This window comes from Dermacentor variabilis, chromosome 10 (genome assembly GCF_050947875.1).
Source record: "Dermacentor variabilis isolate Ectoservices chromosome 10, ASM5094787v1, whole genome shotgun sequence".
NCBI classification, from domain to species: domain Eukaryota; kingdom Metazoa; phylum Arthropoda; class Arachnida; order Ixodida; family Ixodidae; genus Dermacentor; species Dermacentor variabilis.
In genome coordinates, this window is record NC_134577.1 from 102,502,007 (window position 1) to 102,516,149 (window position 14,143).

General features: G+C 49.2%; 1 protein-coding gene across 5 annotated transcripts in view; it reads left to right on the forward strand.

The window, feature by feature from the left end:
* Positions 1-14,143, forward strand: part of fne (ELAV like RNA binding protein found in neurons) — a 204,415-nt gene that overhangs the window by 61,066 nt on the left and 129,206 nt on the right. Inside the window, exon 1 of one of the 5 annotated variants that reach the window (XM_075673264.1) lies at positions 6,118-7,735. The exons of 2 other annotated variants lie outside the window; for them this stretch is intronic. In XM_075673264.1, the coding sequence (XP_075529379.1) occupies positions 7,243-7,735 (493 nt within the window). In that variant the 5' untranslated portion in view covers positions 6,118-7,242. Of the gene's footprint in view, positions 1-6,117; positions 7,736-14,143 lie in introns of those variants that run through there. 2 more of the 5 variants (XM_075673265.1, XM_075673263.1) reach the window with 2 other exon arrangements.

Consider the following 14,143-nt stretch of genomic DNA (forward strand, 5'->3'; position numbering starts at 1 on the left):
ATGCAACGTTTGGTTCGGATGTCCGTATGGGAGTGCGCGCGCCGGTATCACGTGATCCGCGAGGCTTGGAACGTCGATACAAGTGGCAGGGGTGAGGAAATCGGGAAGTGTTCGAGGAATTTGTGGAGGAAGAAGTGCTCTGGGGAAGTAAATCAATGTGTTACTAGGTAGTTTCACTCGATTGAGCACGCAAATAGACGTACAGCCTCCCTCGTACTGAAACCGAACACGTTCTAACCTCGCAATGATCGGCGTTTCACATACGTTACTTTAATCTTGTTACCTGGCGAGTGTAGTTTAGGCACGGGAAGCCTGTACATAACAGCGTTTTTGATATGATGTAGGGAGTTCCACTTCAGCAATTCACCCATTGCCGAAGGAATTAGATTCTAAGACAATTGTTGCTTTTTGTGAGATATCGAATGATAGGTGAAGAAGGTAATATATTTTCTGATGTCGAACTATATTCGTGTCTTAAATGGTGAAGGGCGTTTCTTTTTTCTTTTGCGGATAATGCTCGAGAGTGGTAAATTTGCTGCCTTGAGGCCAACCGGGTTCAGCCTGGTGGACCTCGCTAACTTCTCATTATGACTTATCTCTCTCTCTTGGTGTCCGCTCAGGCTATAATGATTTGTTCTTATATAGTTACTTTCTTCTGCCTGAGTTAGTACTACGGCTCTACGAAAGCCAGATCTCGTAATAGACTGAGATGCAATGGTGCTGTGCCTGTGTTTCCGTTTAGTTGGAACAGCCTTAAAGCACGAACGTATTTGTGAAACGCGTATATACTATGCGCTGCCATAAAGCTCATATATTCACGTAGTGATCACACCGTCTAAACATGTTTGGTCAATCTGGTTGCATCCGTAACTACGTCTGTCATACAGCGCATGCCAACAAAGGAACATGCACGAGAACACAGGGAAAGCGCTGATTACTCAGCAAAAGTGTATTTCACGCACTACAGTGTTCTGTATAATGTTCTGTACACTGACGACGAGTGGAAAAACGCTATGGTCAACGGGTTAAAATAAAATTTAAAGAAATCCGGTTTCAAGTTAGGGAAAGTCCGGCGAGTTGCTCTTTCGATCTACGCGGCCTACGTGAACAAATTATCATTTAGCCTTTTCTTCTTCGTTCATGGCGTGATGAACCGGTTTCTTGTTTCCCGCCCGGTGCTTTTTGGACCAAACGACCAAAGCACGCTCCGGCCAAGCACAAAGGGGTGTTCTCTGCATGTCTGCGGTGCGTGCAAAGAAGCCCAATCAACGCAACGCGCTTGCCCGCTTTCGCGATTTTTTTTTTTTTAACCTCGCCCCATATTCGCACTGTTTTTTTTTTTTTTTTTCTCCCGCTAGCGACAGATGGCGCGGTTGGGAGGGGCGCTCTCGTGAGAGCCCGCTATGTGCTGCGTACAGCACCGCACGCAATGGGCCCCACCCGTTTTGTTAATGTCACGGTCATATTTTTTTTTTCCTTATTTAGCTCTGCGGTTTTGCCCTTTCTCGCGTTTTTATTTGATTTTACTTTGTTACGGGATAGCACGTTTGCCTGCTGGGTGTGTTCGTCAGCGCGGTAGGGCACGAGGTGAACGCTCGAAAAGTGACCTGCTGAACACTATGCCGACGGGCCTAATAGACGTGCGGCTCTGGTGCCCGTTGAAGCGGCGATGCACGAATGAAAGAAAAAAAAAACAAATGGGGTGTGGTAGTCGACAACCGCGTGTTTTATGGCACTGATTTGCTTTTTTTTCTTTCTTATTTTTTAACCTCAGCAAATTGTCGATGCGCGCTCTGAGAACTTAAGTGCAACTATAGGGTCGAACTTCAACAGCTTGAAATTAAAAAGCGAGAAAACCAGAAAACCGAAACAAGAAGAATGGCAACGCGAATGCAACTTCTCCCCCGCGCAGCATGTTACGTCTTTACGTCTAGTATTTGAGCTCGAATCTTCCAGGTGTATTCGGTTTAAATCTAATAACTATTCTTGAATGTATGTTCAGAATATTTTATGTGCGCGAATATTTCAACCTCTATTGCTATAGTAATGCTGTCACAAATACACACTGTTGCTTCTAGTAAGCTTTAGGGACATCTGGAGGGTAGGACTCTGGAAAGAAATTGACTCTGTAACGTACATTTCGTCTTCTACTCATCAGGATGACATATATGAACATGACGACGATTATAAACACGTACAGTTGAACCTGCATATAAATAAATTTTATAAAGCCACTTATTCCTTATACCAGAGACTAGAAACTTACTGACCAATACTCGTGTGAAATAGTTCAACGAGAACGGATTGGGCATTGGATATATCGAAATCGGGAAGTCCGCTGCAGTCGCCGTGAAGCTGTTGGCAGATCGCGACGAGACGCCACCTGCCATCGATCAGAAAGAAACTGAGCAAAACATATCATAGCTGTATTTCGGCACTTTGCGTTTGTGAAGCTGTGAAAAACAGAACGTAGCTTACACTGAGTGCACAAGAAAGCGTGACTACTTTTTCCCGCGAGGAGACGAGCTCCGCAGCACGCTTAAAGCTCGACTGCTGGGCCGCCATCTTGATTTGATGGCAAGGTAGCCTTCATTGTCTTTTTCTTGAATTCTGTCTTCAGGAAGCTGTCTTTCTTGTTTTTATATTTTTGCGCATCTCTTCAGTATTAGACGGGCGCTGAGCGACCGCTTATTTGACTGTTTAGCGTCTGAAGTAACCATTTAGACAATGCCTCAGAAAAATAAACAGTAGTATTCCGTAATATGTCCCTGGAACAGCTGAAGCACGCAGATTTCGCAAATTCACGTGTTATTCCCTTAGCACGTAGCTATTCTTTCGGTACGCAGCGTATACTATTGCCTTGGTACGTAGCTGGATGATCGCAGCCGCAGAGTTTCCTGCAGCAATTTCTGTAGGAAACTGTGGTGTTTGCACAGTTTTGCATGACGCGTCCGTTGCGCCTATCCTGTACACAGCGCGGACCGTTGGCCGAAAGCGTGACCCGTAACGGTTTCTGGTCCGCCGATAAAACGCGGCCGGCCGTAATGTGTGCACGTGGATCTACGCGCGGCCGGTGTGAGCTCGTTGCGGGGTCGGTAGCGTATGGCGCGTGATTAGGCTGGAGAGGCCGGCGACATCTGCACGCTCTCCACGGCCGGAAGGAGCAAAGATGGAAAATCTGGGAGGCCGTTTCGTATAGTATTTTACCTCCCAGATGGCGTGCTCGTGCGCTTTGCCGTCGTAGAATGGTGTTGCGCTCGATGCCTGATATGGGACCAGTAATTACAGACACCGTGAGCGAACAACTCCGTGCACAAAAAATTGCCGTACTAGATGCAAATGATGCGCTGGCTTTTGCGAGCGGACACAATGACGACGCGAGAGGGAAGAGCTGTGGCGGCTATGTTTGCTGCTCTAAACATAGATATTCCCAGTAATAGTAACGACGGCTGCTCTTTCGCAAAGCGTGAGCTATGAGGCACGCCATCGCGGATGTGTCCAAGTGGTTACTACCCCTTTCGTTATTTAACAGTGCTCATTATAGCCAATGTAAACGAGTGTCTTGGCGTGTTGTCTCTACCCGGATAAGGCCGAGGTGGGCGAAGTCGAATTCGCGCCCTCACGTTGATAGTTGAATAAATGGGGCCTAGTTGATGTACGTCCGTAGTTTGAATGAGATGTGTTCTGTACGGAAAAAATAGGAAAGAACGACACAAACCCAAGCACTGTACCGTTAACTACCTACAGTTTATGGCAAGAGCGTGTTTGCGTATTGTAATAACTAGGTGACATCAGCAGCCGCGTGAACATTGCAGGTCAGAGTATTACATGTATTTCCAGAGAAAATAAAGTTCTGTTCCAGTAACGCACGCCGTTTGCCTGTCGCCGACTCGGTGGGCTCTGATATGCATATTGCGTAGCGTCACCGGGTTAAGTGACGCTCTATTCCATGACTATCCGTATTTCTGTTTTATGCTTTCGATTGTTTATTGTTTCACAGTATCATCATTTAAACATTATTCCCGTCTAAAAATTATATTCTTGGGTTCTACGTGCGAGAACCAATATATAATTAAGTGGCACACTGTAGTGGAAGACTCCGGCTTCATTTCGGCCACCTGGGGTTCTTTAACGTGCACCGAATGCATTTGCTAAGCCAGAACCACATTACGGTCATTTATTGCGCTTTTGACTGTACTATCTAGTCTATCTGGACGCAACGCCACTTGACAGTGTACTTTGTGGTTGGGCGTCCCTATTGCGAACGCCTACTGCTTCCGTGTCGGCATCTGACAGTGCCTCGAGGCACTGCCGATGCCGACAGCAGTAGGCGTTCGCAATAGGGACGCCCAAAGCGTTTGGGATATATCGGCGATTCCATAGAAGATAGCCTGTTGTACTGCATGCCCTTCTTTTTTACAGTGAAAAACAGACACAACGTGCCGCTTTAAGCCAACTTCACTACACGGGTTTCGCAGGAAAAACTTCCAAGTCAAAAATGGCATGCGCGTTATGAGCATGACAGGTTTCTCGACAGAAAATTAGCGAGCGCAGCGTTTTCAAGAAGGGAAACGCAAGCAAGACAGGTGATGATTATTGTTGTGTGGCAAATATACATCCTTTGGGGTATGCATTTGTTAAAAGTGTAGAGCTTTTATGCACGTGGATATGTGGGCACTGTTCGCGGTATAAATGCCCGACCCCACACGGAGTACGGGATACGCGTCTCGCTAAGCGTATATGTGAGCGTACGCGTCTAGTCCGTATGAGTGTGAGAAGGGGAGGGCGAGCAGCCCTGCGTTACTTGCCGAAAGTAGACGCTTTGGGCGTGCCAGAGTGATGCCGGATCATCTGCGGCGGGAAACGCTTGAGTTGGAGGAAAGCTTATTCTTGCGCAAAAGAGGCAATCGCGATCGAAAACTCTAATCCCGATCGGGCTCGATTGCAATCGAAAGCGCCCCGTGTACAAAACTCGTGTAAAGTTTTGAGCACTTCCCCGTTACGGCAGCGTTGGGAATTCGCCCGAGTAAAGGTCTATCTAAGACGGAGGAGCGGCTTCTACTCCGTCTCTATACGAACACTCTGCTGTGCCCGGCAGCACTCAAACATTTTGATCGTTCTTTCACGGGCAGTTGTCCGCACTGTGCGGAGACGTCTTCGGACATCTACCACATGGTGTGGGCCTGCCCATCTAACCCAGCTATTGCCCCTCACCCAAACCCCACTCGGGAGGACTGGGAGGCGACCCTGCTCGGCTGCTATGACCTGCAGGCCCAAAGGGCCTTGGTCGAGCGCGCCCGGGCAGCGGCCGACGCCACTGGGGTCCCGTACTAGGGATTCCACCCAGTATTTTAAGGGCCGGGCCCCTAAGGACCGGCCCATGTGCGTGCCTCCATGTGCTTCTCGTCTGAGAGCAATAAAAGTTTTTCAACAACAAAGCGTTGGGAATCGCATTTCTCGCCGCCTCGGCCCACGAACACCTCGCCCCTTGCTTATTCTTGTGTTGCCTGTGCGTCACCGGCCAAAGAGGAGGCCGAACCCTGTACGCAGGCGACCAGCAGTTCGTTATTGATGTAGTCCGTCGTCTTTGATCGACACAGAACCAGCGGTGGCTCCCGGGGTACGTGTACGCACGATTCCGAAACCATCGCCTCCTGTTTCAAAACCCGCGCCAAAAGTTCATATGCCGGCCACATGACGACGAGACAGGCTTCCACTTCCATCGCGTACGCTCCAAATGACACTCATTGCCAAGCGCTGCCTGAGCCCGCGCGTCCGCGCTCCCTAGACGCGTAGGACAAGCGCGCATGGCTCCGCAGACGTGTGACAAGTAGCCAGCCGCGTACGATTAGCCGCGTGTGATTGGGAATTCTGAAGGAAGAAGTAAGGAACCGACACTTTTGTAGGGGTTGTGCACATTGGGCTACATATTCCACGTTGGAACACATCGGCAGCAGCCGCAGCAGCACATTCCGGTGGGGTTCGCGGATAAAAAGCTTCGCGTCTGAAAAGCGCCCGTCGATTAGGAAACTGCAACTGCCTCGAAAAAGCGCAAGGCGCGGTTTTAAGCGCGTCCGCTTTCTTTGGCGCCTCCTTCATCGTGGACGGCCGCTTCATCTACAAACCCTGTGCTCCCATGCCACACTCTGCGTTGGCCTTATGCACGCCTTCACGTGTTTCATGTCTGCGTAGCCGTGCTCTCTTCATGTAATCAGGTCACCGAGTCACGTCGCTTCGAGTGCATTGGGAATCAACTCATTCCCGCGTTTTCTGCATTAGCGTCCGTTTTTCTTAAATCGGCGGTAACTCCTACGGACGCCCCGATGTGCGCTTCGTCTTCCCCGACCTGACAACCGGACGGGCCGCGCGAGTGATTTTGACGTGCCTCGTCGTAGCCGTGCGAAGTGCGAGCAGTGAGTGCGTCGGTGTTCGGACTGCGTTCGCCGCACTGTTTTGCGCTGTTGTTCCCGTTTTGCGCCGCCTGTCCTCGGCGCCGTCTCAACTTAACGCCGGCTGCTGCTCGTCCTCCCGCTCGCCTCGAAGTCGCTGTCACTCTGTGATCAGGTTTTCGTGAATGGCGGGGGCATCACGTGTCGCGTCATCGGTAGCTCGTCGGGGTGCGTCATGTATGCGTTGAGACGAACTGCCTTGCGTCTTGCAGCCGGCGCCTCTTTCAGCGATGTTCAAGGACGCGTGAGTTCTCTTGCCAAGTGGATTCTGCTCCTGTTCTGGTGTGTTAACGTCGTTTAGTGGACTTTTATTTCTTTGGCGTTGGCGACGGCTCGCGCAAGCTCTTCTTTTCCTGCGGTGTACTGGGAAGTGCGGTGTCTCGTTCGGGTCATTCAACGTGATTTAGCTTCGGCAGTGTGGTCTGGGTGCGGTAGGGCAAAGAAAGTGAACGACTAACTTTAGCCGTTATGTGACCTTCCCAGATCGAACAGGTTGTCCGTAGATCGCGAACTTATACAGGAACACAAGCTCTGCGATTTTTCCGTTTCACCGCTGTGGGATCGCGCCGCCACAGCTCTTGTCTTCAGCGTCGGGATGGCAAGGCTAAAGTGGTGAACATAATGTTACCGCTTTGAGAACGTTAGCGTTCCCTCAAGGTTGTTGCTACTGAAAATGCCACGATAAATTTGTGGAGTCCTTCACTCACAGGCCCTCATTTACTGCAAAGATAGCCTGCGTGTATACCGGACTCTCGTTTCAAGTTATCGTTTAGCATAATTCGGCTCGTTCAAGATGGTCAGTGGTGGGCAAAGCTGTTACGGCCCTCTCCCTGAGCAGGTTTGTTTCACGTCGCACCCGCGTTCGCCGCACTTTGTGGTAGCCGTTCGCGTTCTTCCTCACGTTTGCATGTCCCCAGAATTCTTCGCTCACCAGAGCAGCAACGTGTCGTTGCAATGGGCTGCACCTCAGCCGATGGCTACTGGTCTCGGGGTGCCGCCGATTGGTGCTTCGACGTGCGCTTGCGGAACGGGTGGTCGTGCCGGTGCTTGTTTGAAGCGACCGCGGCTCGAGCTGCCTCGATTCTCCGAACCGCCCTGTGTCGCCGCGTCTCTCGAATCGGAGCCTTTGACAATGCCTACGGAGTGTCACCTGTCCTTGCGGCATGTGGACGACCCCTTCGCGCGCTGCGGCGCTTCCTGCGTGGTCTCGCAGTCGACTCAGCCAGTCGACGAGGACGACTTCGACGCTACTGCCAACGTGCTATGTGCAGCCATTCGCAAAGTTGGTAAGTGGGTGCTGCCCGGTGCTTTGCTCTTACACCGGTGGCTTAACGTGGTTGCTTCAGTGGCTATGCGGATTTGGGCAGCAGGGCATCTGTGGAAGGCAACTAGCGCAGAAAAGCACTGAACACAAATACTCGGAAGTGATGCTTGTGAACACGCCTTTATTTTCCAACCAATATCTGCTTGTTACCCATGGTTCAATGTCGTTTTTGTCATAGGACCGCATAAACTTACGTGGACTGTTTAACAAAACCTTAAAGAATGGGCATCGGGGGTTGTAGATTAGGGTGAAATGGAATAGATGGGTTAGGGGGAGTTATGTCCGTCATCGGGAACTCATCATCCCAGATGTGTACTACAAAATATACAGGGTGTCCCAGCTAAATTTAGCGAGAGATTAAAAATATGCTAGTGCACTGTAGGACGACGCGACCAAATAAATGCATCTTGCTGACTATTGTATGTAGCAAGTCAAATAAATTTTTTATTCTGCTTAATTGCATAATTAGTCAAGCTTACTTAACCAACTTCTGAAGCAACGATGTTAGATGAAAAATTCCAATTAGCCAGTTGTAGAGCGCTTTGAAAAACGTCCAATTAAACAGTTTCTAACTTTACGTCTGTTAGGTATGAGTTAGAGTTACTGTATATGCTACCGTAGGTAGCAGAGTTGCGCGTAGGTCCGCCATCTTGCCTGAGAAGCAACCAAGTCTATGCGGCGAAGCCGCACTCCGTTTTTGCAGGCGACATGCCTAGCGTATCGTCGATCGACCATGGGCGCTTTTGCATCGCTTGTGCACCGCTTTTCCGCCAAATCGCAAACAAAGCGCATCGAAACAGCTGACTTGATTAGATTGTGAAGAAAAAGGCGCTGCCCTTTTTTAGCGCGCGGCGTAAAATGCAGCGCGTATATTAGTTTTTTTTTTTTTGGAGTTGCATTCACCTGTGCACTTTCTCCGCCCTAATAACGTATGGGCACTCGCGTATCTAGAATAGATTGTGTATTATATATACGCCGATCAGATGCAGCATTCGTGAACCGCGACGGTAACGATTAGATCGCACCGAATAAACTTAGGGAATATGGTGATGTTATTCTATAGATTCCGGAAATCCTACAAAATTTTCGTGCGAAAAAGCTACTTCACAAGGTAGTATAAGGTTCGAAATAAGATAGCGTATTAAAAACTGGACAAACTTTAGTAATTGAGGTAAACAATCAGATACTTTAATGACTCTCCTTCGCTTGAATACGGCTTGGCACTCAGGTTTTGTTTCAACAGAGATAAATACGCTACTAAGAGCAGAGCAGTGCTCGTTTAGCATGTAAACAGTAACAAAAAGCACCGAGCCGCAACTACCTCTTTTTTTTTTGGCAATAAAATCACAATGCGAATTTAAGAGAAAAAAACAAACACTAGTATATCCGCGTGCAAATATATTGATATAGTGAGCTTTATCAAGTGGTGCTCTTTTACAAAGGGAACTGTACTAAATATAATGAGGCTCATACTTGCTTATGTGCCATAGCTCTCAACATGTAGCCAGTCTAAGATATTACTGGTGAATCAATGACGAACCATTGCTATTTCGACTCTGGTACCCCATTAGATCTTGTGTAGGAACATATCCATCTACCAGCAAGCAATGGATATCAGCTACACCTGCAGGTGTGATTTCATTATGTACCTTTTCACTGCAGGGATTCCAAAAGTAGCCTTCTGTGGGTGTTTAGCGAAAGTTTTTCTCACAGGATTGTCATAGCTACATTATAGGGAATAATTGAAAACACAGTTAGGCCCTTACCGTATGTTAAATGACGACATTCATTCCTCTTGCATCCTGGTTCACATAAGCTGTAGTATATTAAAGATCTTTACTTAGTAGCAACCTCTTTCATATTCAGAAACAACCCAAGCAGTGCATAATCATGAAAATGTGAGCTGGCTTTTTTACGACACTTCTGTGAAAGCAGTGTGGTGCATCACACGCAGAAAACTGGTAATTCCAGCTAAATCTTCTGTATAACTCTACGTGCTTCCATTATTTAAAAAAATCCAGACTTGCAGTAGCTTTTAATATTCCAGCTGTGAATTTTTTTAGCACAGCCCAAAAAGCACGTAGCTGTTAGTCAAGCAATTTCATCTCATACACACTTGACGCAATAGGCAGTTGGCTGAAAATTTGTTTGTTCAGGTGTCTTTACCTGAACACCTTTCACTAGTTTTACAAAAGAAGAAAAACAATTACTGCAGTAAGGTGTCACGAGGCAGGCCGACGAAACAAACGTGAGATGCGCTGTGCACGTTGCGTTGTTGCTACGCAGCTAGCACGCACATGGACAGCGAACGGCAACATCGGCCGGATTGGATTTGAAATTGACTGGCGATAACTTGTGTCAATCCAGTTCGCCGCAGCGGCGGCGTCGGGAAATACAAAAATTGGCCCGAACATCTGCTTCTCCGCAATGCACGGTTGCTTGGCTACCACGTGATGACGCTCCGCCAATAGAGGCGCTAGCGGCGTGATAAAACAGACGCGCAGCTCTGCTACCTGCGGTGGCACATACAATAACTCTAGTATGAGTGTTTTTCCGCCTACTGCAGACGTCCGCGAAATTTTAAAGAAAGTATGCCACGCGACATGTCTGCTTGCGCGCCGTGATTGCAGCGCTGCCAAACGCTCCGCGTATAAACATAGCATTTAGCCAGGTGTGCTGCCCCGTAAAAGGCGACAGGCCACCAACGCCGGCTGCGCGATTTACGCCATCGCCGCGTGCTTCCCTCGCCGCGGTTCGTGATAGCGATAAGCGGGCGCGGCGGCAGCTCACCCGGCTGAATGCGATGTTCGTTTGTTCGCGGAACGCTTGGGCACAGGGCAATTGCGACGCGCTAGCAGGCGCTGTACGTTGTGTTTTTTATTTTATTTCGCTGGCGTCTGCAGTGAGCGGAAGAACACTAATACCTAACAGATATAAAGTTAGAAACTGTTTAATCGGACGTTCTGCGAAGTGCTCTGCAGTTGTTTAATCACGATTTCTTACCTAACTTCGTTGCTTCCGAAGTTGGTTAAATGATCTTAACTAATTATGCAATTAAGCACAATACAAAACATTTTGTGGCTTACACCATACAATAGTCAACAGCTTTCATTTGGTCGCGTCGTCTCAGAGTGCATTGGCATATTTCTAAACTCTGGCTAAAGTTAGCCGGGACACCCTGCATATGGATTACTGAAGGTCTGCATGGTGAGGCGTTTCAACTGTGGTTCCTGCGCACATAGGCCCGCAGGGGCTTCACGTCTACACGTAAAAGCGCAATGACTCTCCGCAGGGATAATGTCGGGAGGCTGGTTATCGCGAATATCGTAATGTTTCATGTTGTCAGTAATCCGGGTGCACTGCGTGAACTCGATATGTACGCCTAGTGTTATTTAATTTCGCATTCGGCAAGGTGCTTCCACTTTTGGTTCGCTGCTTTCTTCCGTATTCTTCCCCTGTCACCGCTGCTGCTCATTCCTCGGCCTTTGAACACGGTTGTCCAGCATCAGGAAGGGTGTCCAGCATTCTATGTAAACTGCCTCTGTGCACTGCTCAAGCACCTTCGCATAGCTGTGGCGAGCTTAACCTTGCTTCCCATTTTTGACCACTTGCAAATGCATTCCGGGCTTCCTTTTAGCGACAGAGCTTGTAGTATACTCATATTCCACAAATTTCGTCTCTCGTCGAACAACCTCGATCGGCACCTCCCAAATTTTGCTACCAGTATTAACACTACTTGACTGTCTCCTAGGTTAGCTTTTTAGGCAGCATTGCTATTATAGTAATGGTACTTACTAGGGCTGCCTCGCTGTTCGTGGTAGCGAATATCACTTGGTTTAATAATAGTAATGATGAAAAAGATGAAGGAAAATTTTCTGCTGACCGCACTATGAATTGCGCTAGGGTAAGGGGTGACACACTTGAGCGGCGGCCAGCAGAGGAAGTAGGAGGGACAGGAGTAAATGGCGGAGGTTTGGGATCGGGTAGAGAAGTTCTAAGAAATAGCAGAAAGGTCGGCCGATTGTTGACTCCTGTAGCCTGTGGCTCTGCGACGGGCTTGTTGTTCTGGGCATATTCAAATTATTCGGTGTTGTCAAATTGTGTGATGGAGTCATTTTAGGCTATTCAGGAAAGTCGTGGCATTCCCTTAGATCAATAAATGCTGGCAAGATGGCCAATTCCACAGCATGGCGGAATTTCGGAATGTCCAGAATAGACATCCCGGGATACTGGAGAATAGAAAAAAAAAAGGATGATGACGGCAGAGGCCACTTATGAAATTGGAGGGGGGGGGGAATTAATTATATCCGTTTATTGATGCTTCGCGACTGTTCTAAGCTTTCTTTTTACGTTAATTTTTCTATATCCGTGTGTTACTCGTTTTCCGCGCGTTGTGATTCCAGCAAAACCTCCCTGTGATCATGGAATATAGTTTCGAGTTCAAACTTGTTCTGTCTCCTTCGCTGTAGTGCTGCCTTATTTAGCGCGACACAATCTCTTAAAATGCGTGCGGTGCTACCTTACTTGGTTCGAGGGCTATACGCATGTGGTGCCGAGCGGTGGCAAAACCAGTCAATATTATTCCCACTCGGCTCGCTCGATTCGTCCCGAGGCCGTTTCCTGGTATCTTCATTTGCCACCACTAAATACTCTGTCGCTGCACCTATCATTATTCGTGTACACCCCGCTTCTCCCATCTCGTTACCCAGGCGCCTCCCGCTGCGCCGGGAGTTCCCTACAACGGCAAGAGTGCGGCACCGCTGTCGTGTGGCCGAATCGATGCGGGAGCAATTGCGCGCGCGCCGTGCTCTCTCAGCGATCGTGTTCGCGCGGCGGGTGGACGACCCTCCATACTTGCGCCAAGGTGGTCGTTTCGCGTGCTAGGGAGCGACCCCGACCCGCGGGTTGCAAATAGCAGGGGAGCGTCGGGACGCGTGAAGGGGAAACAAGGACGTTCGATCACCTGCTCTGGACCTCCCGTACGATTTCTTTCTTCCCAGTTGCGTCAGGAAACATTGTACGCACGTTTATGTATGGGCAGGCTGGTCGGTTTGAAACGATTGCCTTATCCGTACGTACGTTATAACAAACCTATATGTACATTAACGTGCGTTTTAACTTCAGAAAGCTTTCCGCTGACTAAAATATCGTCGCATGTTTGCGCACTTAACGCTATGGAGTGGTCAACACGTGCAACTATTATTTGTGCGGCATGCAAAAAAAGAAAGTGCCGTTGCCTGAGCTCAGGGCTTTGTACGCATACGATCCTAGAGAGATGGCTACGTAAAAGGGGGAAGTAGTTGAAATATCTTTACTAACAGCACCATAAATACGTCAATTTTTTGAGGCATGAAAATAATGTGGGGGGGGGATGCGCAGGATACTCATTTGGAGCTCTTAACAGAGAAACGGAAATGCATCTCGAGGGCTGGGCCTTGTCACAAAGCAGACGCCGTAAGTGTCCACTGTCGTCGTGGCCGGTCTGTTTAGAGCACAGCTCTGAAGGTCGCCCCACACTCAGTGTTTTCACGGTGCTTTCTACTGTTGCGTAACCCGGCGTCGCTCGGCGTCGACGCTGAGGGTGGCGCGGACAAGAGACACCAGATCTGGCCGCCGCCGCCGGAAGCGGCTCGATGAGCGCAGACCAATCAGTGCTCTTCCTCGTGCCGCTCGTGTGGCTGGACTCTCTCTGGCGGCGTTCATGCGACGACGCCGAAAGACGCAACGCCGGTAAACACGCTGAATGTGGGGTGGCCTTTAGGCGCCCGTACCGGCGTTGTGTATCGGCGTGCCTCAGCGTCCCTCCTAACCGACCGAACGAGCACAGCGGAGGATGAAAGAGCGAACACGGAGCGCATCGGGGGATGAACGACGCCGATAGTGAAGAGAGCGCGTCGAGGAAAGTAGAGGAAGAGCGTGCAGTGGAATTATGAGGTGGAGGTGGAGAAGGGGGATATGGCAGAAGCATGAGAAGAAAAGAGTACGGTGCAAGACGGGCTCTGCGGCTACGATGTCTACGAGGTGCCGCCGCAGTAGCGTGCGTCAGGCACTCGGAAACAAAGCGCTGCTTGAGCTGAGGTCTGTCTGCGGTGGCTGCTTTGCATCGCCCCCACGCGTCACCCATGCGCTGCCTCTCGCAATCTGCCGATTTGCCATGCAGTCGCGCCACACTTCGCTCCGTTTGCAACGTGCCGCACGAGACAGATTGTCCGCGCCAGCCAAGATATCACGAAATGGAAACACGTATACAGCTGCGCTAAAATTTCGCCGTATAGAGTGTTGTAATTATCGATGAATTTTTGTTAGCTGATTTGGCGATGGGTGGAAGCGGGAGCAACATCGCGTTATCGTTTAATTTTTGTTCCAAAAT